Raw genomic sequence first — 26868 nt, forward strand, 5'->3', positions numbered from 1 at the left:
ATATCTTATTATAATTGAAATACAAGACACGTGTTATTGGGAATTTGGAAATGTAAAAAAAAAACAGTCATTCATTTTGACTGCTCATCAGTAATTATTATTCATTCATTCATTTTTTTGTCGTCGTCACAAGGGACACAGGGGGTGCTGGAGCCTATAACAGCTAACTACAGGCACCAGGTGGGGACAACTGGTCACGCACACTCATACCTAGGGGCATTTTATTCAAGTAGTCTACCCTGCATGTTTTTACCCAGAGAAAACCCACGCAAAACATGCAACTCCACACAGTGAGGACCGACCTGGGATTGAACTCTTGACCCCAGAGCTGTGAGGCCGACACGCTAACCACGTGTCCGTCTGGCCGCAAAGAAATTATTATTATTTGTTAAGCAACTTTTGTCCGTCACTGATAATTATCTTTGAGCTCCAAAGGTACACGTCCACAAAATTAATTTATTGTATAAAAAAAAAAAATATAGGAAGGTGCTCAATCACATAAAACCAGATCTTTATCCAACACAGTAGATGGCATAGGCTCCAGCACCCCCTGCGGCCCTTGAACGAACCATTCTGTTTTAGGAAGGGAAAAATAAGAAGCATGCAGTCTCCCTATTTCTATTTGTGTGTGTTCATGGAGCAACTGCTTGTTTTTGCTGCCGTCAGGCTTGGCAGGTGGAAGATATTGATTGGCTGTTCACATTGATATTCAAGCGTTAACATGGCAGCAGACAACTTCATAAGGGCCATGCTGAATTTATTTATTGAAGAAAAAAAATTCAAAAATGTTCAACAAGCTCTTTTACTGTGTGACACCACATTAACGGAGTTATCATAGCAAGAATGCATGATAAAACTTAAACACATTATACAATATGATTAATTTAAATATTCAGTTCCCTTTATGTGACTAATAACCAAAAGAGAGACATACTAGACTAATATCCAGACAAAAATACATGCTCCTTGAGTTATAAATACCCCCAGCTCCATCCCAAATTGAAATTATTCAACACATCAGTTGATTTTTTTCACCCTAAACCTATGATAGTAACACCAATATAAAGGGTGCATTTTTACCCGTATGCAGCAAAACATCTTGTCTAACAGTTTGTGATGTTTCTACAGTTACAATGAAAAAGTTCTACTAAAAATCTAAACATGTTGCACTTAAAACACACTTTCCTCACAATATTCATTTGGTTGCCAACACATTGTCATTTATAAAAGTGACTCCTTCTGAATAAAAGGGTGAATATTTTAAAACCATGGCTGGTATTCAGTTTTTAGCTTTGCAAGTGAGAAGCTACAATTTAGTACTCTAAGAAAATGGCACAGGAGAAATGCATCATTATAGTAGATTTCCATTTGTAGGATTAATTCCACCACATGCGATTGTACAATATCTTTCTGATAAAGAGCATTATAATGGGAATCAACTCTTTAAGTATAGTTAATTCCACATACAGCAACCTCTCATTGTTTCTTGAAGAAAGTTTCGGAAAATGGAAAGTGGTAGCTAACAAAAGTTACAAGCATTTTAGGATTGAATGGGTTTGAATAGAGTTCAAATGCCAATGTGTCGGAAAATAGTAAATTATTTGATTTGTAGAAAGATTATGAATGTCTGGCTTGTTCAAATCAAGTTTGGCGCTGAGAAATTTAAAACCTATTGGGTTCATCTTTATAATGTAATGTATAAAGTATCCGAAGATACATTTTCACTGAGAGCAAGATGAACAGTCATTAACTGAGTTCACGATTGAAATACTTTCTCAGTGCAAAGGAATCCCATTTTGATGAATTCTACAGAATTGCTCAAAAGGATTAATTACTACCGGCAACAAATATTCTCATGTCTTGATATCTGAGAAGAATCTCATCAAGAGAGATGGCCCACATATACATTCCTAAGAAAATGGTTGTCTAAAAGCTGAAACCGTCTGACTTTGTTGAGTTGAACACACAAGTGCTGTGTGGCAAACGCTAGCTGTATGTAATCATTTTTTTTTGGCCCTTAGATTTATGTATCTTAATACACAAACACATTTATTCACAAATCCTAACAGAAAGGCTTCTTCCAAATACACACAAAAGCAACTTCTTGAATGTTGCTTTACAATCAGCTCATTGGTTCACTCAGATCCTAAAACCTAAGGCGTGAAAGGCCGCACTTAAACTTATTGCAAATAAAAATCAACTTATATAAGAAATATGAACATTCATTGCTTCAATATTCTGAGTAAAATGTCCTGGCATTCATACGGTCTTGTTTTTTTTTCATTTTTACTTTTGGCACAATAGAAATAAAAACAGTACTCTAACATTTGGCACAAAGGAAATAAAATCGGGACTCAGACATGCCTTCATATCTTAGATGACTTATCTTTAAAAAGAGTTAAGATATTTACATCATTCTTTATTAGTGGCTTACATTCCAATTGTTTGCCATTTTGAGAACCACAGATATTCAAATTTGACAAAACAAGTTTGACCGACTGGCATTGCAGGTATTTAATGGCTATGAAAATATATTGTAAAAGTGCAAACATAAATCGTCGTTTTCAGGTTCCATCAGGATTGGGGGACAGGCACTACTTTTTTAGGGGTGGCTGGCTTCTTGGTTTGCCACAAATGGCTGTGGATGGTCACGGCATCCACGCTGGCTGACATGGTCTTCGCTGGTATCAGGCTGAACTGCTTCTTGTCGGAGTTGTACTTGTACAGGCCGTCAATCATCTTACGTGTGATGTTCTTGGGCCCAATGCCTGTGAGCTTGTTGATCTCTTCACTCTCGGTGCAATAAGTGTAGAGCGAGCGGAACTGACAGCCGGCATCTCGGAACAAAACCAGGAAGTTGTTGGCCTCCGATTTCTCCATTTCCTGGTGAAATAAAAATGAAATCTTAAAAGACATGCTTATTCTGTTGAAGCCAAGTTTATGAATACTGTTTTGTATTGACAACATTAATTATTTCATCAATTGTAAGTTAAATGCCTTCTTACTGTTTGTAGTTGTGTTTAAGTTAGTGAATCAAAATACATTCTCAATGCCAAGCTGGTGCCCACAAGCTGCTATCTGGATGGAGCGCATCTCTATTTCCCTATCAACTCATTCCCTACGATTGAGGGTGACAGACGTGAAATCGATTCCATGCGACAGCTAGTAGTATAAGTGAGTTAAAGGTTCTTGAGAAAAGGTTGACTATTTCAAAAAACAAAAGTGACTGCAGTAATATAATTATACTTCACTTATGTTTACCATTTCATAGTTATTCTGTCCAAAACAATAAATCATGGGACGCCCAATTTCTTTTATTTCCAGCAATTTTGCAAAGTCACAACCATAATTAGTCATCACACCAAGCTTGGTGACAATGACTAAAAAGCTTATGAATAGCATGGGTGTGACATGTTCGGTGTGGATATGTATATACATATTTTTTCATTTTTTACATTTGATGAATATAAGATAATACCTCCAGGATCTTGTTCTTCTGTCCTTCGTTGACTTTACCGGCGAGACAGCAGTGGGCCAGTGCATTCTGGATAATGTACTTGTTTGATTTGGCACTTGGCTCTTTGTACAGCTTTGGCCCTGCCGGAAAGAGAACAGAAAACAGTTTATTTTACATCCCTTTCTTCAATAGCTTTTGTCAGTCAAATAGTCTTAAGAGATCCAGTTTCTAAAATAAAACTAAATCATAGTCTTGCCTTAGCAATGGAATTCTCGAGGGTAGCATCTATTTAAAATGTAGATAGTTATTGTAGTTGTTGGTCTGATTTGGCAACGACACATTATGCACAGGATTCAAGGAAAAAGGTCAAATACGGCAGTGAAGTTGCCCATAATTCACACTGTAACTTTAGTAATTGAACATCCTAAATCCAAACAACAAATCATGGTGAGCCATGACCACTCCTAACCTGTATACTCTGTGACTGAAGTAACAGAAGAGGTTGTGGATCCATTTTCCCAGTCTTTCTCTCCATTTTTGCTGCTGGTGCGACTTGGAGAGAGGAAGCCATCTGCTGAGTCTGGCCTGGAACACATAAAACACACAATGATAACTCTGCTTTCAAAATGGTTGGTTCTCCATAGAATTCTCTCTTCAGTATAAATTATTCATGCAACAAGTATATATAAAAGACTAACTTTTAAAGCACTTGAAAATCTATTCTTATCAGCGACTGGAGCTTTGAGGTCAACCATATAATATTGCAGCAAAATTTTAAATAAGTGAATAAATGGAGTAATAAATAAATAAATAGGCTCTCTAGTCTTCAGTTGTTCAAAAGTAATCCTTAAAGGCGAGCAAAGCTTTCAAATCGCAATGTAGCGAAGGCTGTAATGTGAGGCTGCTTGGCGGTCAAGTTTGAGGGCGATACAAGGTGTCAACAAATTATGACATAACAATATATTTATTAAGCTTTTTTTACCCACAACATGTAAAATAATTTGGTTGCATGTTTTAATCATGTAAAATCAGTTATGGTCCAAACAAAAGCTATGACTGTTCCAAAAATGATCAGCAATGCATGTTAAAGGCATGACAAAAAATATAAGTGGATAGATAGCAAGCTCCTTAATTGATATGTAATCCAGTAATATAGACATATGTTTAAAGCATGTATACTGTATCGAATTACAACCCATCTATCTAGATACATATCGAATTTCCCATTCCTAATATATCAATATCAGTCTGTCTATCTATCTATGTATTTACGTGTGTGTGAAAACATACGCTCAGACAGAAAAGCTTAAAGTGATGACCATTCGAGCAAAAAAATAAAAAATAAACAAAAATAAAAACAAGTGCTGTGCTCAGTCAAAGCCAGAGTGAGGATAAGATAGAGTGCAGGGCTGGGGGGAAAACAACATGAAGCACCTTGAGCTCGATGACGAGCAGGAACTAACCTTCTCCTTCTCAGTTTAGGAGAGCTCAGAAAGTACAGGAGGCTGCCAGAGGCTAAGCTAGCGCTTCTGGCAAAAAGGAACAGTAGCAAGAATACAAGAAGGTATTATATTTTGAAAGTGATTGGATTGGTTATGTATCCCAAAACAAATGATAAAAAACAACAACAAAAAACAGTCCCTGCAGAATAGGATTGTTGTTGGATTAAACCCTCTAGTGCAGGAGGAGGGGAGAGTTGCACTCTTTCCAAGGGAATTGTTTCCACACTGGTTGCATGTGGGGTGAAATGATCAGCATTATATTGCAAAATTATTTAACATATTACCTATAAACAAAAAACATAAATATAAATGTAAAAAAGCATTATACTTTTGAAGGTATAATTTCCAGGTCTTGGTTTGGACATATTAGATGTAGGTAAGTGTGATTGGGTAGTTGCATTATTGTGTAATGATTTAAAAATTAATAAAAATTAACCCACTTATCACATAACAAGTCAGATAATAATCTCACCTTTTTGCTCTTTTTTCAGAGTCGACGCTATAGCCGTCTCCTAAATTGAGGGATGCCAGGGACAAGCTAGAGACTGGGAAGAGAAATTGCCAAGAAACTGAACATGAGATGAGAGAGATATGACACAGCACAACACATAATTACAGTGACAGCCATGTAAGACGATACTGATAGCCTATCTACAGGAATGAAGTCTCTCAAAATGTATGCTTTTTTATATTTGACAGGGCAAAACAATAATTATTTTGGATAGTTGTAACTTAACAGTATGATGCTGCACATTTTACCCTGTAAGGTTAAAAAAAACGAAATAAAAAAACTTTAAATAATTATGACTCAGATGATTTCCGTGAAAACAGCACATTTATATTTTTCTACATATGTTTTCCCCCAGGCATTTAAAGAAAAAGATTAAGGACATGGTATGAGCTTGACCGTTCAACTTAGATGTCATCTCTATAGTTACCTGTGGCAGCTCTGACAGGAGTTTTTGGAGAGTCGATGCTGTCGCGACGGATGGATTTGGGGCGCCCACGTCTTTGTTTTGTGCTGGTAGCCGGTCGAGGTTTAATGACTGCGTCCATGTCCTCCATTAATTTCAGCTGTTTCCTCCTAAGATGCTCCAGCTTGATGAACTCCTTTCTGGCCTTATCTTCTTCTTTTCGAATTCGCTCCTCCTCTGATTTCAAACTGATCAAACGATACAGTTGGAAAGATATCAGTTCAGTCTCATACATTTTTGGACGATTAAATTGTTATACTTTTAGTTGGACCCAACGATACACCGTACCCACCACATTTGACATAAAAACAAAATTCGCCTCTGCTTGATTGTTCACACTTCACTTTCACAACTGTAAAAATGGCTTTAAAGAATTTAATAGAGAATACCGAGCCTCCTCTTTCTTTTGCTCCAACTCAGCCTCCTGTTGCAACTTTCTCTGTTGGGTTTCCTTCTCCCTCCGCATCCTCTTCTCCAATAGTGCAGCCCTCTTCTGGGCCATGTTCTCCTCTGCTTTTCCATCCTCCTGAGAAAATTAGTAGACAAGTCAAGTCTTTCCACACTGGTTAAGAAAGTATGACCAGAATAACTATTTCTTCACTATGTGGCCAGGTGCTACATAATATGCTGTTACGTACATCAGTTACAGGGATCATACAAGCAATTTAAGTTCCACCATATTGTATTGGTGAGATCGATTTTCAAGATTTTCACAGACTTTCAATTGTGGTGGATTCCACTTGCTCACCATCAACAACAATGGACCAGATTTTTTTCACCCAACCCATCTATCCATTTTCAACTCCGCTCATCTTTATTTGGGATGTGAGGAGCTGAACTCTATTCCTTCTGGTCATCAGTCACTTATAGGACATAAAAAAAGACAGACAATCACTTGGGTTCACATTAGTATCCCACGCCGCCTCCCCCACCGTGCCAGTCTAGTTTTCATACTATTATTGTAAAGTAAAATAACAGAAATTTTGGGCTTTAAATAGTTTTTAAAAAATCAGTGGATACACAAAACACCAAATGTTAGAATACATATTTTTAACTGTTTTCAATTAAGGCTCAAATTTGTTCCATATTGGTTGCTCATTTCATCTGAACATCCCTTACCACCACACCTCATGATCTACTCTTTACTAGTGCACATCTCTACAGTGGCGGCTGAATTATTCAAATCAGACCCACTTTTGTGACCTACATTGGAGTTCACACTCCAGCTGGTAAGCAGTCCTCATAAACTATAAAGACCAAGATGATGTTCTCATGTTTCCTGAATCATTCATGCGTCATGTAAAAATTAAGCATGATGTAACAATTTTACAATTACAGTTCAAGATTTCACCAAATGTTGATTGTGCAAACTGCGGCAAAAACGCTTGAAAACAACTGACCTTGAAGAAGAAACCGCAATGCCTTTTTTGTTCATCTTCCTGGCGTTCTAAAGCTGTGAGCTCAGTTTCTAAGCCGTCATCCAGTGTCAAGTCCTTTAGTGGTTTCACAACCGATAGGGGAACCTCGATCAGGTTGCCTTTGAGTTCCGGTAGTGTGGGGATCTCTGTAGGGCTTAGTGTGAAGGTTTCCACCGCTGGGTGGGCCAGAACCTCAGCAAATGTCGACTGCGCAGGTTCGGGGTGTGATTTTACATTTTCTTCTGACTCCTGAATTTTAGTATTGGCGTCCATGAGTGTTAACTCTTCTATGACTGAGCTGGGAAGAGATGCACAAACACCACTCAGCTCTTTGTCTGGGGAAAGGAAGTTGTCTGTCTGCTTGTCGACTAGCTCAGGGCTGGTGGATGCAGGCTTCTCACCCATGTACACAAAGGAGCTGTCAGTAGGCAAACGGGGAGAAAAGCGTCGCAGCCTGGGGATGCTATCCACAGACTGAGGAGCATTTAGGATGCGGTTGTAAGGAGCCAACTTGAGCTCATTAGGGCGAACTGTGCGAGGATTACGGGAGTGGAAGGAGGCAGATTTTCTTTTGATGCTAGTGGGAGAACGGTGCAGCGAGCGAGGGGAATCCACAGGGGATGAGGGCCCTGAGGATCGAGTAACATTGGTACCTCGACCATATTTTTGTGGCGATGGGTTTGCCTGAGAATGAGGAATGACCCATGCCTGCTGGTGTTGCTTCTCCCTCATGGCCATAATGACTTCCTGCTGCTGAGCTAGCCTATGCATTTCAGTTTGGAGAAAGGCTAAGGAATGATTAAGCTTTTCTATGGATCGTGTATACTCGGCAAGATCCGCTTCAGTTAGCTGGATGTGACCTTGACCGCACTCTTCACCTCTACCAGGGGACCTTGGCCAACAGGAGCTTGTGCGGCTTTGTTCCGCCCCATCGGGTGTGTCTGCACTGCTTCGATTACCCCTAAAGGTGGGATTTGCCTCAGCGTGACCTTCAGACTTAACTTTCCCAATTTCCTCTGTTCCACTCGCAGCTCCATCCCCTTTCCTCTTTACCACATCAAGAAAAGCAGAGTGGCCCACCTTTTGACGGTGCCGTGTAAAAGCTGCCTCCACCTTTTTTTTCTGTGCTTCAATAGCTTTTCGTTTCTCCTCCAAACGCATTGTGAGCTCAACCATCTCTGTTGCCATGACCTGAGCAGGGTCATTGTGTGGCAGCTGGACAGGTGACACCTTAGCAGGGATGTTCGGCGTTTTTTGATGGATAGGGCTATGTTCTGGAGTTGGGGCCCAGGAAACAGATAATGGTACACAAAAATCTGAACCCTCTGGCGTAGTTTTGACGGAGTTGGTGCTCTCTCGCCCTGAGTCTGGTGCTGATGGAGTGAGTTTCTTCATTTTTTGATCAGCAAAGTTGATCATCCTTAGTGCTGACGGAGATTTGCTATGACTGCTTGGACAAGGGCTAGGTGTATCCATATCAAGGTCCATGTTTACTGAACAGTCTTTCAGTGATGAATCCTCATCCAGCATGTCCTCTGTATGTATGTGAATGCCAGTGTCAAACTCAGTATTGTCTGTTTGGCTCAACGGTCCTTTGGAGTCTAGCTGAGACAATGGCTCCAAGCTACATAGGCCTGTTCCAATTTCCGGACTGTGTAGGAAGAAACCATTGTTTGTCCCTTCCACGGGGGGCCTAGTTGGACTGTGAATAATCTGATGGTCTTCTTGTATGGAGGGAGATGTTATGGTAACTCCTCTGGATCTGCTCGAATAGGCTCGCCTTTCTGGTTCCATTTCAGCCAAACTGTCAGGGCAACCTTCCTCTTCGATCCCGAGGCTTTTGCCATTGACTGGTTGGAAGGAAAGGTTTCGCTTCATCCCATGAGGAAGGTGGTGGACCTTAAAACCTGTACCGTCATCCGTGCTGACCGACCTGACCATACCACGTGTGGCAGAATGAGGTGAAGAAGTAGCATCTTTTTCAAAGGAAACATCAAAGGACAGTCCATAAGGCCCAGGCCTAATAAAACAAGATGCATTGAAAATTGTAGAAATACATAATTGAAAGAAATTTAAAAAAAAATGATATGAAATGAAATATAAAATACTGACCTTTTTTCTTTTGGCCATGTACGAATGTTGCTATCAACAAAGGACATCGAGGTCGATTTCTTGATCTCAGCTGGTTGACAAACAACATAGAATATAGAGCATGTAAAAAATGCTTTCATATCGTTACTTATTTGTCATTTGTACTGTACTTGCCTTATACTTACAATTTACAAATTAAGCACTGCATTTTACCAAATATAAAAGTAGTTGTATGTACATTGTATGACCGAGCAAATTTGGTTACTTTTTCTGTTAACCCTTAATCATTTATTTTCTGAACCGCTTATCCTCACAAAGGTTGTGGGGGGTCCTGGAGCCAATCCCAGCTAACTACAGGCACCGGGCGGGGGACACCCTGAATCGGTGGCCAACAAATCGCAGGGCAGAAGGAGACGGACAACCATTCACGCACATACTCATTTGTAGGCGCAATTTAGAGTATTCAACCAGCCCACCCTCCGTGTTTTGGTACTCGGACGTTTGTTCGCCGGACGTTTGGTTGCCGGACGTTTGGTCGCCGGACGTTTGGTCACCCGGAAGGTTATTAATAATTACCATTTAAAATTGTTGCTCAAATTCCCTAAATGCAAACTGCAAATTATTATTTTGTCATACTTAATGCCCTATTAATTATTAGGCTAAAGAAAAGATCCAAATTTCCCGTACTTTTATTGTGTTTTGTTGGAGAACTTGTTAAGACCCTGACTGACGTCCCTTCCTAATTTGATTGATGCGTAGACCGTGTTGTTTTACCTTGTTTGGTACTCGGACGTTTGGTCACCGGACGTTTGGGTCTGGGCGACCAAACGTCCGGTCACGGCGTGTTTTTGGGGTGTGGGAGCAAACCAGAGTAACCCATGAAGCCCGAGGAGAGCATGCAAACTCCACAGTGAGGACCGACCTGGGATCGAACCCTTGAGCAATCCCTAATCTCGATTTGTAGACATAACTGAAAACTCAAGACAGTCATGATATTATGTCATTTACAGGTGTATGTCAACATTTGACAACAACTGTAGATCAACTCATATATAGCCATATATATATAAGGAACAAAAATAGTTACCTGTATTTCTAGGCTGGGGTCGCAAGGGCAAACTACAAACAGAGGAAAATACAAAAGCATTAGAGCTTATATATTAATGTGGGTGACTAATGTAACACATTTCCTATTCCAATTTCAACAAGCATATAGCACCTTGGTCTTTCAGGACTGGGGGATCTTTCCATGAAGCTTCTCTTTGTTGCTTTAGAGATTGGGACAGCTGGGATATCCTTCAACAAGGATGACAACTCTGGATAAAAAAAAACTTAAATTAAAAAGTGTTTTACTCGTTTGTGTCATCAATAGTGTAGGATGCGCTCTGACTTACCTGTGGTTTCAGAGTCTATAAGCTTAATTTTTGGCCTCACAAAAGAGGGCTTGGTCTCCTCAAACCAATAAAAGAGCTCTGCCATGAATGCCAAGTAATTATTCTGAGGGAGAATTCAAAGAAATAAACATTACATTTAATTACACATATAAAAGAATGTTACTCACAAAAACTAGGATATCACTCGTTTGATTATCCTACTTTGAGTGTAGTATCATAATCACCCATCCAGCAAAAGTAATGGTCTTTTGACATAGTAACTATGTATGTGCTTTGTATTGTAGGTATTTTTTTGCGTGTAGTTTGATCAAGCAAACTCCTAGTAATCCAAAAGATGCCTGTGAATTGCTTGAGAGAGGGCTGCTGATATTGAGAGACAATCAAAACATCGGTGATATTAAAAATGTGTGAGTGGTTGAGACAGAGCGAGTAAAATAATAAATCCATTATTTTTATTGAGGAAAAGCATGTCAAGATGGAGGCTGATTAGTAGTTTTTACCATAGCACATTTTGAGCCTTATAAATGAAATCATAGTGAATGTGGAAAAAGGTCAAATAGACAAAAAGGGTTGTTCAACAAAGCATATTTAAGGTTTGGTCGTCTGATGAGTGAGCAGTTTTTTTTCTTTTTTATAGTGAACATGCCAAACCAAAAGACTGTGACGGACTGCTTGAGGAAACATGTTCACGCCATCCCCATCATCCATCATTGCTCTATAGACAAAGACAAATCTGCACAGCTCAGCTCCCGAGACATCTGATTCACTTCATCAGCAACATTTCTTTCAACCATGCTTTGCCATGTGCACCATCACACTCACTGAACAGCAGCCCAAGAGCATTTCAGACAAACATAGGCAATTAATAATCAGGGGCAAGTTGTCCCCTTCAAGGGTAACTTCGTGTTTAGTACAGTAAGGTAAAAATGGCAACAATGAGCAAACCATAAATGAAGCCAACTGCTGCTTATTCATACAAACAAACTAGTTCAAACTGTAAAGCTTTACAAATACGAACCCCATTTTTTTTATATCTATTAAAACTCTTTGTCCATGAATGTAACTATATAAAGTTCAATTCTTTTCCAAGGTATGCACTGATTAATATCCACTACTTCCACAAAACATACACATGCAATGAAGATTTTATCAAACTTCTGCTCACAATTCATGCTAAATTTAAGTCCTCCATGATATAGGACTATGATCTCAGCTGAAACCCTCTCGTGAAATGCTAAGGCATTTCTGAAAGTTTATAACTGGGTTGTCCACCAGTAGTCAATGAATGATAACAGGTAATAAATATGCCAATAGTACATTTTCAAAGATTTTCCACAAGTTATTTATTCTATTAGATGCCTCCTATTACAATTAGCAAGATAGAAAGCAAGCAGGCAACTTACCATTCATTTTGTAATACAGTGACCAGGAGACAGAAATGGAATGTAAATTAGAATTTAAGAAGGATTCCTTGCAGTCTGTCTGGCTCGGAATGGTGGCAACAACAACAATGTGACTCTTCTCTGTCTCTCTAACTACTACTGACAAAGCAGGTGTGAGTGCCATCGCTTAATTCCATCCGTCAGCACTCACAAACGCAGGCCGAACACACCCTGACACACACAATCCAGTAACACACAAATTTCTTCACTGATTGTCAATGGTGCCTTGTGAGCTGCCCGGTTTGCCGAGTTGCCAGATTTAGTTGGAAGGAGATAGTCAGCCATGTGTGCGTGTGTCATTTGTGGAATTGGCTAATGATGCGTTGATTTGGGGAATGTAATCCTATGCAGAAAGGAGGGGCGAGGTTATCGCATAATGGTTTAGTACTATGGGGGCAGGCAATTTACTATCAGGACCAGCACTTCAATTTCAAAATTGTGATTTTAAGGAAACACACCAAATATTAAAATAAAACATTTCGAGGGGTTGCTAACATTCCGCCACCCCTGTAAATGCTTGAAACCTTAACAACAGAAAGAGATCATTGTGTTTGTTATTTTTAAATCTATTTTCATGGTCCTAGTCTCGTCTCTTGCCTTTGCTTGCCTCGCTTGTTACGATCCAAAAGTCTTTGTCTTGTCTTGGGCTTGTTCACTATTTAACCATAAAATGTTCATGGTTTTCTGGCTAAAATATTAGAAAAACCTGTTAATAAACACTTTTAAAAAAAGTTCCACTAATAATATTTTGAATCCTTATCAGTCTGGTTATAGACCTGCACTCTGTCAGCAACAGTAAAATTCATAGTTTTTGCTCCCCATACACCAGCTGGAGTTTGAAACGATGTCAACAACCTTCTTACTCATCCAGCTGGGTTCTGCGTTTTTTTTTTTTTGCAAGTACAGAGGTGGGTCATCAAAAGGACATGTTATAAAGATGAAGCCACGGAGGCATGGCATAGAAGGCCGAGTTCATGTTTTACATTACCGAGATGGAAACATTTGTATTTTGGATTACTACAACTGGAATACTACTGACACGTTAACCACAATCATATCAAATGTGCAAGTTAATTTGTTATATTCTGTTGCCTTTATCAGTATTGGTTAAAATAAAGTTAGGTATGTTATGAATCATTACTTGTAGCTACATCATTTTAATTTCTGCTATATGTTTTCTTATTTACAATACTCTTGTTTTTGAAAATACCACTCCTATAAACATATCATTTTTACTCTCTGAACACCATGTTTCAAACGTCTCGCTATCTGTAGTGTGACGCACTGCTACTGCGGGTGTGACTGTAATGGAAACTAGGTCAAGGTTGCCAAATTTAACAGGCATTTATGCAGTTTGAGCTAAATTACTGCTCTCCAGACAGCCATACCCTGCCGGGATTATTTTTGTTCTCAGAGCCAGCAAGTTTCATTTGTCCAGTTAGGATGATTACATTTCACATAATTATATGTTTTGACATAAAAAGGCTGCTGCATGCCTATTCCTGGCAAAATAAAGAAAGTTAAAGAACATGCATATGCATTCTCAAAATGAAAACATTCTAATAAAAAAGAAAGCGCAAAAGAAAAAGAAATAATTAAAGGCCAGCTAAGAAAGGCTTGTGGGCACTTGAAATTTAGATTTTTTTTTCAAGGACTGATTCAGAAGCTCTCATTAAGCCTGACTTGGCTAGAAAACACACCATCTGCTCTTCTAATGTTATTCTGTCAGAAAAAAAAGAAAAAAACCCATTTAAAAGTACCAAAAAAGAAAACTGAGATAATTATTTATTTATTAGAATCTACATTTAGCAACTACTTTAGAGTTAAAAAACAAACAAAAGAAAGTTTTGGGCCACTTCTTTTCTTTATAGGGATCAATTTGATACAGTAAAACAGTACGATAAGAATATCTCATCTCATCACATTTTTCTGAACCGCTTCATCTTAGGGTCACGGGGGGTGCTGGAGCCTATCCCAGCTGACTCCAGGCCGGAGGCGGGGGACACCCTGAATCGGTGGCCAGTCGATCGCAGGGCACAAGGAGACGGACAACCATGCACACTCACACCCATACCTAGGGGCAATCAGCCTACCATGCATGTTTTTGGAATGTGGGAGGAAACCGGAGTATGTATTGACATATATATTTAATATTGTCAAGTTGCTTTGTAATTCCCTCAGTTTTACCCCAACTTGAAAAAGGGCCCGGTTTTCCTAACACATGAACAAGTCAAAGTCTTCCTCCATTTTTACAGTTTATTGTAGTTTAGGGTGATAGGAAGATGAAAGAAACACGTGACATTATCCTAAATTCAAGTTACTAAGCAGATCAAAGTAATACTCTTGAGTTTACTAGTCACATCTTAAATTAACTACAGACATGCAGTAGAGTGTTCAAAGCAATAAAGTAGAAGTGAATAGGTACATTAGCTGATTGAATAACCCAAACACAAATATTCACTTTGTTAAGATTGATGAGTTATCCAAAGTTAAAGGAAAACACAAAGAATACAACTTGAAATGAAACAAACTGAATATTAACTAAGTGGTATTCAAATGGTATTCATGTCCGTTTCCTACCAGTTGCGTATGACCGGGAACTGAAGGGTGTTTTGGGATTGTTATTGCGTTACTTTGTTTTGTTGGGGTTGGTTGAATCACTAGGCTTGCTTTGATTGCTCCACTCAAGCTTATACCGTCTGTGTTCAGTAGGACTGCCCCTGGCCATGGGCAGGAAGTGTGGAAAGTTTTAGTCTGATTGGGGTTTCTCTGCCCCCTGTAGGTCTGGAGGGGGGCAGATGTATCTTCCTGTTAGTTGACCTGACAAATATATACATATATGTATATAGGGCGGCCCGGCGGCTGAGTGGTTAGAGCGTCGGCTTCACAGTGAGGGACCTGGTTTCAAATGCAGGTCGGTCCACCTGTGTGGAGTTTGCATGTTCTGCCTGGGCTTGCGTGGGTTTTCTCCGGGTACTCCGGTTTCCTCCCACTCCCATTCCAAAGACATGCAGGGTAGGCTGATTGGACACTCTAAATTGTCCCTAGCTATGAGTGTGAGCATGAATGGTTGTTTGTCTCCTTGTGCCCTGTGATTGGCTAGCCACCAATTCAAGGTGTCCCCTGCCTCTGGCCTGAAGTCAGCAATTAACCATAAAGGCTCATTCAGAACCAACAACAACAAGGAAATAATGTGTAAACAACCCAAAATAATGAGAAATGTATTCATGTAATTTGAATGAGATATTTTCATGAAGCAGTACCTTGAGTGTGGAAGAAGCATAGAGCATATCTTCCAAACTGAAGTGGCAGCAGCCTTCCAGGTTGTCTTGACAGAAACTTTGAATGAGTTGCAAGTTGGAGAGGCGATCCGCTAATGTCATGTTCTGCTTCAGACACAAATCTGGAAATTTAGAGGGCGGTATCAGGCTGGTTGTGCTTACAAAAGCATATATAATGAGCCTGCAATGTTATTGAGTTAATGTGACAAATGGAGGAGTGTGTTTTCCTGTCCTTGTGAAATTTAATTGTATTAAAGTGTTGGTGAATGATGATCAGTGATCCGGTTAAGTCAAAAACAGATTTAAGAAGACAATTTTCACTGATTGATTTTTTTAAATTTTGTATGTGTATATGTGTTTCAGTATTGTTACACCACAGAACAACTCTTACCATCAAGAGACAGCAGTTGGGGACAGTAGAAGTGCAACACAGCACCCAATGCTGATCCATCTATGCAGTCCTTCACCAGGTTGTCTACTTGGAGAATCCATGGAATAACCTGACTGCTGCTTTGCTCTTTGCGGTAACGGGCCTGGAAACATTGATATTTGTTAAAGTGTTTGCAAACTATCTAATTGCTTGCTTAACCATTTGAACAAATGTCTCACTTAAATTTTAATTTAGGTAGGGAGCAAATGAAAAGGATGCATTACAATAGTCAATTGTTTTTTTGTTTTTAAATTTAGTGTATTAATAAAGAAAGTGGCCTCACTTTTCCATTAATTTGGAATTTCAGTCCATCTAAATCTTTATCAAGGCTTTACACATAGGAGCAAACAAAATTGGTGCAGCAATCTGGAAAATCTTTGATTACAAACACTAAAGTCACGTGAGAACAAGAAAAAAACAGACAGTTTTCCACCAAAGAAACTCAACCAAATACAATAAATCCACAACAACCTTTGCATGCATGATTATGAATCCAAAACATTATAATTGAGGACACAATGTTGACTAAACAGAAGGAATTCACCAGTAACAACATATGTAGAAAAAAAGGCCCTCCTTTGTCTTCCTTGTGGAGGACTTTGACAAAAGTTGATGTTGAGGTAGTGAGGATCATTGATGGTCCAATGAACTAAAAGATTAGCATTGATGGGTTGACTTACAGGCACAAGCTTCATGTACCACTTGGTTGGAGACTGCAGTAGCAAAGGACAAACAGCAGCAACAGAGAAATACAGTGCCTGTTAGTGAGATTAGTGATTGGCACACTGAAGCACAGACAAAGGTAGCACACTACATCCAACTACAGTTGTCACATGAACTGTAACAAAATAGTTAAACTAATAAAATTCTCTTTATTGGATTTTTTGTGATATGATTAAAGTTTTAAGTTTCTAAATGTTAATTTAAGTCACCAGATGAGGTTAGATTGAGTCAGAGGAGAAAAAGGAAAATGTTATTCCTTAACAAAGAAACTGTTGCAGCTGACTAACATTTTGTAAATATCTTACTTTTATAACCTTTGACTATGAGCAAAACCTGCGATTGAAAATATAAGAAATTAATCATCTGAAATTAAAACAGATTGCATGTATTTAAAAGAAAATCATCAAAATGACCTGACAGGATCTTTAACCACTGAAAATTGTGTTAGAAGTTACCATACATCAAATTTTTTAATGTCTATTGAAATATTAGGGCAATATAATGAATAATTATAATTATTACACACATATATATATATATATATATATATATATATATATATATATATATATATATATATATATATATATATATATATATATATATATATATATATATATATATATATATATATATATATATATATATATATATATGGCTCCTTAAAAGAAATAACAAGAACGTTTTGCAAATTAAAGATGCGCCAAGCTGCTATTTGTCGCAATGCATCAACCAACTCAAGAGACTGGGATGACCTTGGAGCCATTGCTTTCTGTAGATTCAAAATTGGACATGTGGTAGTAGGAGGGGGGTAGTAGAGATTTTGGGTGGTGGAGCGTGACACAGGAGGAAGGATTTGGGATATAAAGCTGCCCGGAACTGCAGTCTATCTTAAAAATAAACACGCAAATGCGCATCACAGTATCTTTTAGCATCAGTAGAAGTGGTTATTTGATCTCTCAAAAATATTAAATAATGTTCATTCACAAAATTATCTAGAACTGGTTTGGTTGTCACATTTTTTACTCTTTAATGAACACTTCTAATCAACACATCTTAGAACAAACAGACTTCCAGAACTGAATACCCAAATGCAGCCTTCTGTGGGTTTCACCTTATGGTGAAGGTAATAATCATTCATTTATTACAGCAAAATTTAATCTCTTGTCTGGGAATTTACATTCTTTGTGTTTCTTTCCAAATTCTTTTTAACAGTGATTTATTATCAATTGAAGACAACCTGATGAATACTGATTTTGTATAACCCCACACTCTTATGGTGAAGTTATAGCAAGTGTGACAATCAACCCATGATAGGACACTTCAACAGTGAGTAGTTGGCTGAGGTATTGAACTCCTGACCCTTTGATTACTGGTGTTATTTATTTTCTTTTCTTTTTTAATACTGTTGGGCTGCATGTCGGACTGAGTCCAAAGTCATGAAGACCAAACCCATTATCAGTTCAGCCAGACTTTTGCAACTCTGATGTAGGCTCTGTGGATGAGACAACAACTCTGTCCTATGACCCTCATGAGTAAAAGCAGCATAGCAATTAAATTAATGAATCTTTCCTCTGTATTTTACCATTATTTAAATTGTGTGGTTTGTGTTCCGATATTCAAGACTTTATATATAACATTATACTTGATCTTTGGTGTTTACTTTAAGAACAAAACAAAACAACAAACCATGATGAAATAACATGAGGTCATTCGGGGCATGCTGTGCTGCCTCTTTACTCTGACCGGTTAGATTAGCATCAAACATTGAAATCTGCAGTGGCAGGACAGGGTAGTGAGATATGCAGACACACGCACACAGTCACGCAGGCTGACTTTGCATCTCCAAAGGCTAAATGCAGTAGATTCAGCAATGGTTGAAAAGAACTGAGTCCCTCATAATTTGCGAGACTGTTAAAAGTTTTGTGTACTATAATTATTTCAGTTTTTTTAACTCTCTACTGAAATTGTTTCTTGGGATATATTGACGAAACACTGGAAAACACCTATTAAAACACCTGTAAACTGAATTTGAAAAAAAAAGTATTTTTACTGTATTTGGCTGGGATAGGATCCGGCACCCCTGCGATCATTGTGAAAACAAGCGGAATGGTAAATGATGATGATATGCAGATAAACACAAACAAAAACATTGTGGATTGTGCCTTATGGCATTTGCTGTCGATACCGTACTGTTATATAACTGATTTGGACTGCACTGCAGACAGGAAATTTAAAGGTCTCACAAAAAGCTGCTATTGGCCTAATTAGACAAGAGGGTGCTGATGTTCTGGTTAAGGCATGTAGTTAGCGAGGGATTTTTGTAGAGATTTAAATCTTAACTTTTTGTGATTCCTTCCATGCTAGCAGGATTTTAGCGGCTTAAATTTCGAAGAAGCTGCTTCCACATGGTCCAGTGACACACATGTCAAGAACTAATATTCCTAAAGTGGATTTGTTTATCTTGTCTTAAGTTGTCAGTCAAACTAAATCTGCATGCTTCTGCTGAAAAAGGAGTTCAACTCACCCGTGGACTTTCTGCAGTGTCTGCACTCTGTGTCACTTTCTTTTTTTTCTCCTCCTGAGCCAAATTGTCTTTCAGATTCTCATTAATCTAAAATGAAGCACAATTAGGTTGATTCATACATATGCTAGTTTTCAGTTTCACTTTAATAATAGTGGCATTACAGCCTATATACTTACTTGCCAGCTATTCGGTACAAATGCACAAATAATTACAATAATAATGCATTGTATTTATATAGTGGCTTTCGGGACACTCAAAGATGCTTTACATTGCATTATTCTTTTACTCCGGACTAGATGAAAATTTGCACCATCGATCAACCACTTTAACTTCACACAGGCAAGTAGGGTGAAGTATCTTTCCCAAGGATAAAACAACGGACACGAGTGGGAAATGGATTGGAACATTCAATCCTTCAATCAATAAATGACCAGTTGTACTATCGCTCCAAAACATTACCTAATGAGCTCCAATATAAAAACTGTCTGACAAATCCAAATGTTGCAAATTCTTAATAAGGAAACATTGTATAAGAGAATAGTAAATATTCAGTGCTGTGATAATCTCTTAAATCCTTTATATTTGTGTTACAAAACAATATTCCCTAAAATTGAAATACTGATTGTACTGTACTGTAAAAAGAGAAAAGTCTCCTGTTGACTACTTGACAGTAGCATCCTCATATTTTCCTAGTGAGGATAACCAGCTGTGAGGAGGGCTGGATGGATGAAAGAGGACTGCCATCAATACACTCACATGAGAATTTTTGAGACAATGAAGATTTAGCTGCTTTCCATCCAATCAAATTATGAATTACTGAAGGCAATGCAGATTCTGGGCATACACTACTGAATGCCTTCACTCTACTTCATGTTGCTTAAAGTTCATTCACCTACTAATGCATGAATTACTGTGGCCATTCCGTCTTGCACATCCACAAGCAAACAAACAATTGTTGTACTGAGTCCCACCAACCTTGTTGATCCAGGTGGTGACCGCATCCTCGGAGTCCAATGGCGTTTCCTCTTCTAAGTAGCAAGAATACTGGCGAATGCTAGCCATCACCTTCTCAACAGTCAAAGTGTCAACTGAGTATGCCATCATCAGCGAGTCAATCATTGCCAGATGGGCGCTCTGCAAAAAGAATAAAAGGGCAGTTTTTACATTTCAGCGCCACTTGTTTCATTATAGTCACTTTGCCATATTATTACGAGTGTAATGATAAATTTAGAGTGTCTGGCAGCCAAGTGGAAAACAAGCCCTCTTAATAACAGAGTACCAAGCTGTTTTTCTTTGCCTTTATTACAGACATCCAGCGTATCATTTGTTAAACAACCATGCCCAATGTTTGTTTTGATTTGAATAAAACACTTAGGTGAGTAACATAGATGTTTACTCTTTCTAATGTTTTCACATGCATATACTTATATACTACCTGTTGGACAATCATTGTTTTATTTTCAACTGTTACATACCAACATAAATACACACTTAAACTTTTGTTCCTGCATTTCTTTCATATTTTTCCCACAAGGAACTGTTAAAAATTGACATCCCTCTGGCCTGAAATCTGTTCTGATTAAGACCTCATACATAATCACAATATATTTTTGTCACATTGACTGAAATCTATTTATCTATGATCAAAGCCGATTGGCGTCAAATCTGATCCCTTAATTCTATGAGAAAAATCTCCCTAGAAGAATGGGCATTGTATAGTTTTACGCAATGAACAGTGGTCCACTACTCCATGCACAGATTGCCCTTGAAACTCTGACTTTTAAGATGCAAGCTTTGCTGATTACAGCATCATTTTTAGTCAAGTCTAGTGTAACGTATCCTGTGGGAAAACAAATCAACTGATCCGAAAAGTAATATACTGCAGCTCTCTTGGCCTGCTTTTGCATGAAAGCTGTAAATATGGAGTAAAATATTACATAGAAAACAACTAAAATATAAACAAAAGATGCAGGTACTTTTAGCATCACCACCCTCCCATTTGTACATAACATTGTCTATAGAATAAAGAAAGCTAGCCATTAATTAGGTCAATATATTCAAGTTGAAGTAGAATATTTTCAAGGTTTTCGAGGCTTATAAAAGAGTGAATACAAAACTGAAAGCAAACATTTCTTTCAAATTGAATTGGTATTTGAATCTTTATTGTCATTGCAGAGTGATGTGGTGCATTATGTAGGCCCCTGAGGCTAAATACCTAAAGAATACCATACCATAAATGTATAAAGTTCTTTGTGAGACCTTTGGTTTCATCAGATGGCAATTTCCTCAATCAACAAAGCCCACTGCTTCACATTGGTACTATGTATTTTTATTACACAGTGGTGAGCAGAGAAGATTTCGTCGTGTAATATGCACACTGCCTAGCCATCCATACCACATTGTCCCAGCGTGGCCGCTGGCACTGAGCTCAACATACTGCCTGTAACTTCACTGAGGCTGATGAGAACAGAGAGTACTTGGATCAGCTCCCCTTCTACCCTGCTGCTTCCACGCATCTTTGTGCATGTCAACAATTGCAGCGGATGCCTGTTTAATGCTGAAATATATATATATATATATATATATATATATATATATATATATATATATATATATATATATATATATATATATATATATATATATATATATATACTATTCTCCCTTCCTTTCCTTGGTGTATTGGTAGGAGTAAAGTATGTTAGAGTTTCTGCTTCACCTTATTTCTCACAGATCTCTCCCCCCCCCCCCCCCCCCATCATTCACATCAAACAATAAATGTGAAAGCATGAGCTCCTTCTACTCTCCCAAAACACCCACCCACACTTACAAACACCCCGCAGATTGGAGTGTTACCATGGAAACGGAGAGCCTTCCCAATATTTAGGTAGATGCAGCAGAAATGGAGACAGGCAGAAAGAACCGTGTGCATCTGCATCATGGAAGATACTGTATACACTTGAATTCACAACTACTCCCTTATAAAAGGTATGTACAAATAACTATCAAAGGAAGATGAGAGCAGTGTTGTGACTAGGCACACAAGTAGATGGGGGAAGGTGAAACACACTGGGAATGTCCAGTGAGAATTGATAAGAAATGGGCAAGGGAAGACCATGGTACAGTATGATTTAAAATGTTTTTATACATTTTTCATTTCATTTTCTGTACTGCTTATCCTCACAATGGTCGTAGGAGGTGCTGGAGCCTATTCCAGCTGACTCAGGGCACCAGGCAGGAGACAGACTGAATTGGTGGCTTGCCAATCACAGGGCACAAGGAGATGTATAATCATTCACGCTCATATTCATACCTAGGGGCAATTTCAAGTGTTTAACCAGCCTACATGCATGGTTTTGGAATGTGGGAAGAAACCAGAGTAGCCAGAGAAAAGCCACGCAAGCCCGAGGAGAACATGCAAACTCCACACAGTGTAGACCGATTTGGGATCGAACCTACAACCACAGAACTGTAAGGTCGACACGCTCGGCCAAACCCCCATAAAATATATAATGGCTTCAGAGTTTCTGTGTCAGAAGTAGATGACATGCAGTATGTGAAAAATGGCTGAAGGCAGAGAAAAAGTAGTTTAACAGGACAGTTCATTTCATATACTAATCCTCCAGTTTAACATTTTGTTGATCATTACAGTGTATATATTGTGTTAGATAACTATATAATCCCATGTTAATTAGAAATTTATAATCTACTCAAATAAAGAAAACAAACACAAACATTTTACCTGGAAATTCTTTGGTGGTAATTATCTAACCAAAGAGAACCATACAATTGAACAAGCTACATTAAAATCCAATGATGGACAGTTGAGTAAAAACTTAAAAATGCTATTGAAGATCATTTTTTCACATTTGTCAAGGCAATTGATATGTTTTCTCGCTGAAATTGCACCAGAACTTAAATAACTTTTGAATTAGCATGCAAGTAAAATTAAAAGCAGCAAGACTCTGCAAACAGACTGCAGGCACACTGGGCGCTAATTGTTTCTGATACACAGCAACTTGCAACTCATTGAGGCAGTGAAGCCTCCCATTGTGAAACACATAATCTAACAAGGATGCTCAATTCCTGCTTAACTGGCAGAAGACGCAGTTATCTTTATAAAGCGTTCCATTGCAAAAAGGTAAAATAAGAGTTAGAAAATCTCGCCAATTAAATACAATGTCAGACAATAAAGCAGAACCCAGTATGTTTTGCTTGTTTTTTAAATTCTGTATATATAATTAGAAGAATCTACATTAGAATCTGGTGAGGAAAATTGCTGATCACATGAATGGATTGATCCAAAGAAGAAAATGATTGAACTATATTAGTATGTAAAGTGGGGCAAAAAAAACAAGTAGATGCTCTTTGCTTGGTGGAGAGTACACTTTTCATCAAAAAAGGCTGACTGGTTTATGGGCAGATGAGCTGGAGGTACAGTAGGTTTTTACTTTAAAATAGTTTTGTCTGCCCGATTACATTGTATTAAAACAATCAGACATTATGAGCAGATATTCGTTTCAACAGACACCTTTTTACTTCTACTTGAGTAAATTCTTTGTATGAACACTTTTTTTTGTAGTTGATTTATATATTTTTTAAAGTAACGCTACTCTTACTTGAGTAAAGAAGACACCCCCTACCATTTTAGGAGGCCTCTTTTGAAGGTCCTTCTCCGTGACAAGTCTGTCATGGTCGGTGATAAAGAGACCTCGCCGAGCCAGAGACTGAATGACAGCATCATGGTCCAATAAAGGCTCAGCAGCATTGTTCTTCAGAATGAAGCTGGCGGCCCGGCAGTAGAGGTCAGCTGACAGCAGGAGACTGGCTACAGGAGGCTTAAGGTGTTCCTGCTCATACTGGTCTGTGTAGAAGGGCTCTTTCATGTCTGCTGGGATGTCTGTTTAAAAATATTGGAAGAAATTGTGTAATTATTGGACTAAAAATATTGCTTTGTAAAGAACTGACTAACAGTGCTTATTTATTGTACATACTGTCCTGTGAGTTAACATGACATGGAGACACATGCATGCACCAGGTTACCATAGCAACAGTGGCAGGAATACCATTTTATTGATTTATCTCCAACACTCGTCTCCCTGGGAACACCCTATAAAATCAGAAAAGAGCTTCTCTGTTTATATGTCCATCTGTATGATTGTGTGTAGTGGGGCCAGATTTGAATCTGCATTCCCAATACTTGTATGATTTTAACAAATCAGATGGTCAACTGAGCAGCCTTGTCCTGAATACATAGTATTCAAGCAAAAGTGCAATAAAGGAGAGTGTTTGAAGGATTCAGAACAGAAATGCGTAGGCTGAGAGCGAGCCTGTTCATTCCCTCACCCTCTACAGAGGGTTATATTTTTGGAATCAGCCCATTCAATTCAATGAACTGAAGATAAAAAAGGAATGCCATATTTGCTGGGCTTTATGGACACACAAACAATACACTGGAATTTTGTGATTCCCGGAAGAGGAATGAAGTGAAAGCAGTGCCAATGAAGATAATCTGAACAATAGCAGGACAGTATCATTGTAGTCATTTTTTGTGGGGTTGCATCTCTTTTAATATTAGATATCTGAATGATGCAAATGAATTTGTGTATGGTAATAAATACTTAATTAAACAGACACTTTTCTTCATCTGCTTCAAGCTCAGTTCAGATGATAAAATGTAAAAAAATACTGTACAAGAATAACTCATTTGAAATTTGAAAAGCATAATGGTCATTCATTCATCCATTTTCTTAACCACTTATCCTAAGTGTTGTGGGGGGTGCTGGATCCCAGCCAACTATGGGTATGAGGCCTTGAATAGGTGGCCAGCCAATCGCAGGGCACAAAGAGAATGACAACCATTCACGCTCCCACTCATACCTGAGGGAATTCAGTGTTCAACCAACCTACAATTAATATTTTGGAATGTTGGAGGAAACAGGAGTGTCCGGGGAGAACATGCAAACTCCACACAGTGAGGACCCACCTGGTATCAAACTGTCAACCTCAGAATAGTGAGGTCGACGTGCTAACCACGCCCCCACCGGGCTGCCAGCAGCATAATGTCCACATTGGAATTCCTGTATGTCAATACAATAGTCGAATTCCCTAACATTTTTAAAAACATTATATTTGATCAACTTATAACCCAGTCCTAGTTTCTAGTCAATCAAAACAAAACAAAACCTATATTAAAGGCTTGACTGGTCAGTGTAAAAGAACAGGAGTTAAGCTGTTTACATTTTTTTAAAATATGTCCAAAGTGAAATTAAACATTTACAATGTAGGTGAATATTCAGTACCCAATCATATTTGAATCAAACACGGAATATATCATTTTTATCAATTAGTATTCAATGCAAGCAATGGTTGAGAGTACACATTATTTTGATTCAATATCCAGAATAAAGGAGGCTCTTCATCGTGCACACTATTTTGTAAGGAAAAAAATGTTTTTGAGCATTAAGTTATGTGCACCACCATCCTTAATGAATCTGATGAGGTGTCCCACATAGTGTAATGCATCTATTACTGTTTTAAGTATGAAACGTGTCCAGTGTTTTCAAGGTTACTTCCTTGATACAGAAAAAAAATTGAATTGCCATCATGCTGTAACATGTTGATCACAGAACATTCAGGATATTGCCCTGTTTTCCCCATCTCCAGAGTGGTCCATAATCTCTATCTAACGACATTGAGGTCATTTGTCGAGACAGTTCACTTAATTTTAATAACTAATATATGTTTCTATTTTATTTTAATTCTGGCATATGTATCCATGCAAAACAAGACATAAAGCAGATGAATTAAGATGAAATGCTAAACAATAATTTACCTCTCCCATATGCTTTGGACAGAAGCCACGAAAGGCTGCAAGAAATTTTAGCTCGGGTGAAGTCATAATGTTCAAACGACTTGATAGCTGGAGAAACGAAGACCTTCGCATTAATGTCCTGAACTTCATCCATATTTCCACGGAGTCCTTTTCTTCAGTCTTTCACATAAATGCAGCGCCGAAGCATCCCGTGTGCAATTCGCAATGGGCAGCTGTCAAATGAAAAAAAAAATGGAATGGCGAGTTTGCTTGGGGTTCCCGTTGCTCAAATCAATCTCCTTTACACAATGAAACGTGGTGTTGTTTTTTCACCCATTCATCAGATGAGAGGGGCGCCTCCGCACAAAGCAGCAGGCTCGTTTTCCTTGAATTTGACGAGGAAAATGGCTCTTCATCAGATTCAGAAATGTGACCTTTTCCATTCTGTGGAACATCTGGAATGATAGTGTTTTTTTTCTGTGAGTGCCCGTGCATTCAAGTGTGAAAAATCGGCATGATGAGCGTCCATACAGGATTTTCAAAGCGCTGGAGCCATGGTGCGGTTTCCCTCTGCAGTAGCGAGCCACTTCAACCACGCTCCAAACGCCTCTGCACCCTTGCACGTAAAGCGCATGCGCGTACGATGCCTTCAGAAAAGTCAGAACAAACAGGACTCCTGCTTCCGAATTGGAATCACTCTAATTTTCCAGATATAAATGACAGCACACATGGGGGGTATTATTAATATTATTAAGCCACCCCTCTTGCACTAGGGACAATCACACGGCGTTTGTAAAATTGTTAATCTCTGAAGA

The 26868-nt window shown here is 38.5% G+C and overlaps 1 protein-coding gene across 4 annotated transcripts; it reads right to left on the reverse strand.

Annotated features, from left to right (window-relative positions):
• Positions 1–740: 740 nt before the first annotated feature.
• camsap2a (calmodulin regulated spectrin-associated protein family, member 2a) lies at positions 741–26663 on the reverse strand. Of its 4 annotated transcripts, XM_077607021.1 has the most exons (20): positions 26387–26663; positions 26075–26286; positions 23883–24139; positions 20215–20373; positions 19240–19326; positions 16670–16702; positions 15951–16092; positions 15542–15681; positions 10837–10939; positions 10662–10758; positions 10530–10561; positions 9464–9533; positions 7334–9371; positions 6323–6459; positions 5898–6121; positions 5432–5504; positions 4921–4986; positions 3927–4042; positions 3479–3597; positions 741–2883 (listed from the first exon to the last, which is right to left on the reverse strand). In XM_077607021.1, the coding sequence occupies exons 2-20, from the start codon at positions 26205–26207 to the stop codon at positions 2575–2577; spliced, it is 4335 nt and encodes a 1444-aa protein (XP_077463147.1). In that variant the 5' UTR covers positions 26208–26286; positions 26387–26663; the 3' UTR covers positions 741–2574. The 4 variants fall into 4 exon arrangements, with proteins under 4 accessions (XP_077463147.1, XP_077463148.1, XP_077463149.1 ...); XM_077607022.1 differs by lacking the exon at positions 16670–16702 and having other exon boundaries at positions 26075–26663; XM_077607023.1 differs by lacking the exon at positions 4921–4986 and having other exon boundaries at positions 26075–26663.
• Between the last annotated feature and the right edge of the window lie 205 nt (positions 26664–26868).

Source organism: Stigmatopora argus, chromosome 8 (genome assembly GCF_051989625.1).
Source record: "Stigmatopora argus isolate UIUO_Sarg chromosome 8, RoL_Sarg_1.0, whole genome shotgun sequence".
NCBI lineage: Eukaryota > Metazoa > Chordata > Actinopteri > Syngnathiformes > Syngnathidae > Stigmatopora > Stigmatopora argus.

Excerpts from the sequence above, each read along its gene's own strand:
- camsap2a (XM_077607021.1), bottom strand. The coding sequence starts at position 26,207 with ATGGATGAAGTTCAGGACATTAATGCGAAGGTCTTCGTTTCTCCAGCT. Across the intron at positions 4,043-4,920 it reads CCTAAACTGAGAAGGAGAAG|GCCAGACTCAGCAGATGGCT; the intron begins GTTAGTTCCTGC and ends TATGTGTTCCAG. Across the intron at positions 2,884-3,478 it reads AGAAGAACAAGATCCTGGAG|GAAATGGAGAAATCGGAGGC; the intron begins GTATTATCTTAT and ends TTATTTCACCAG.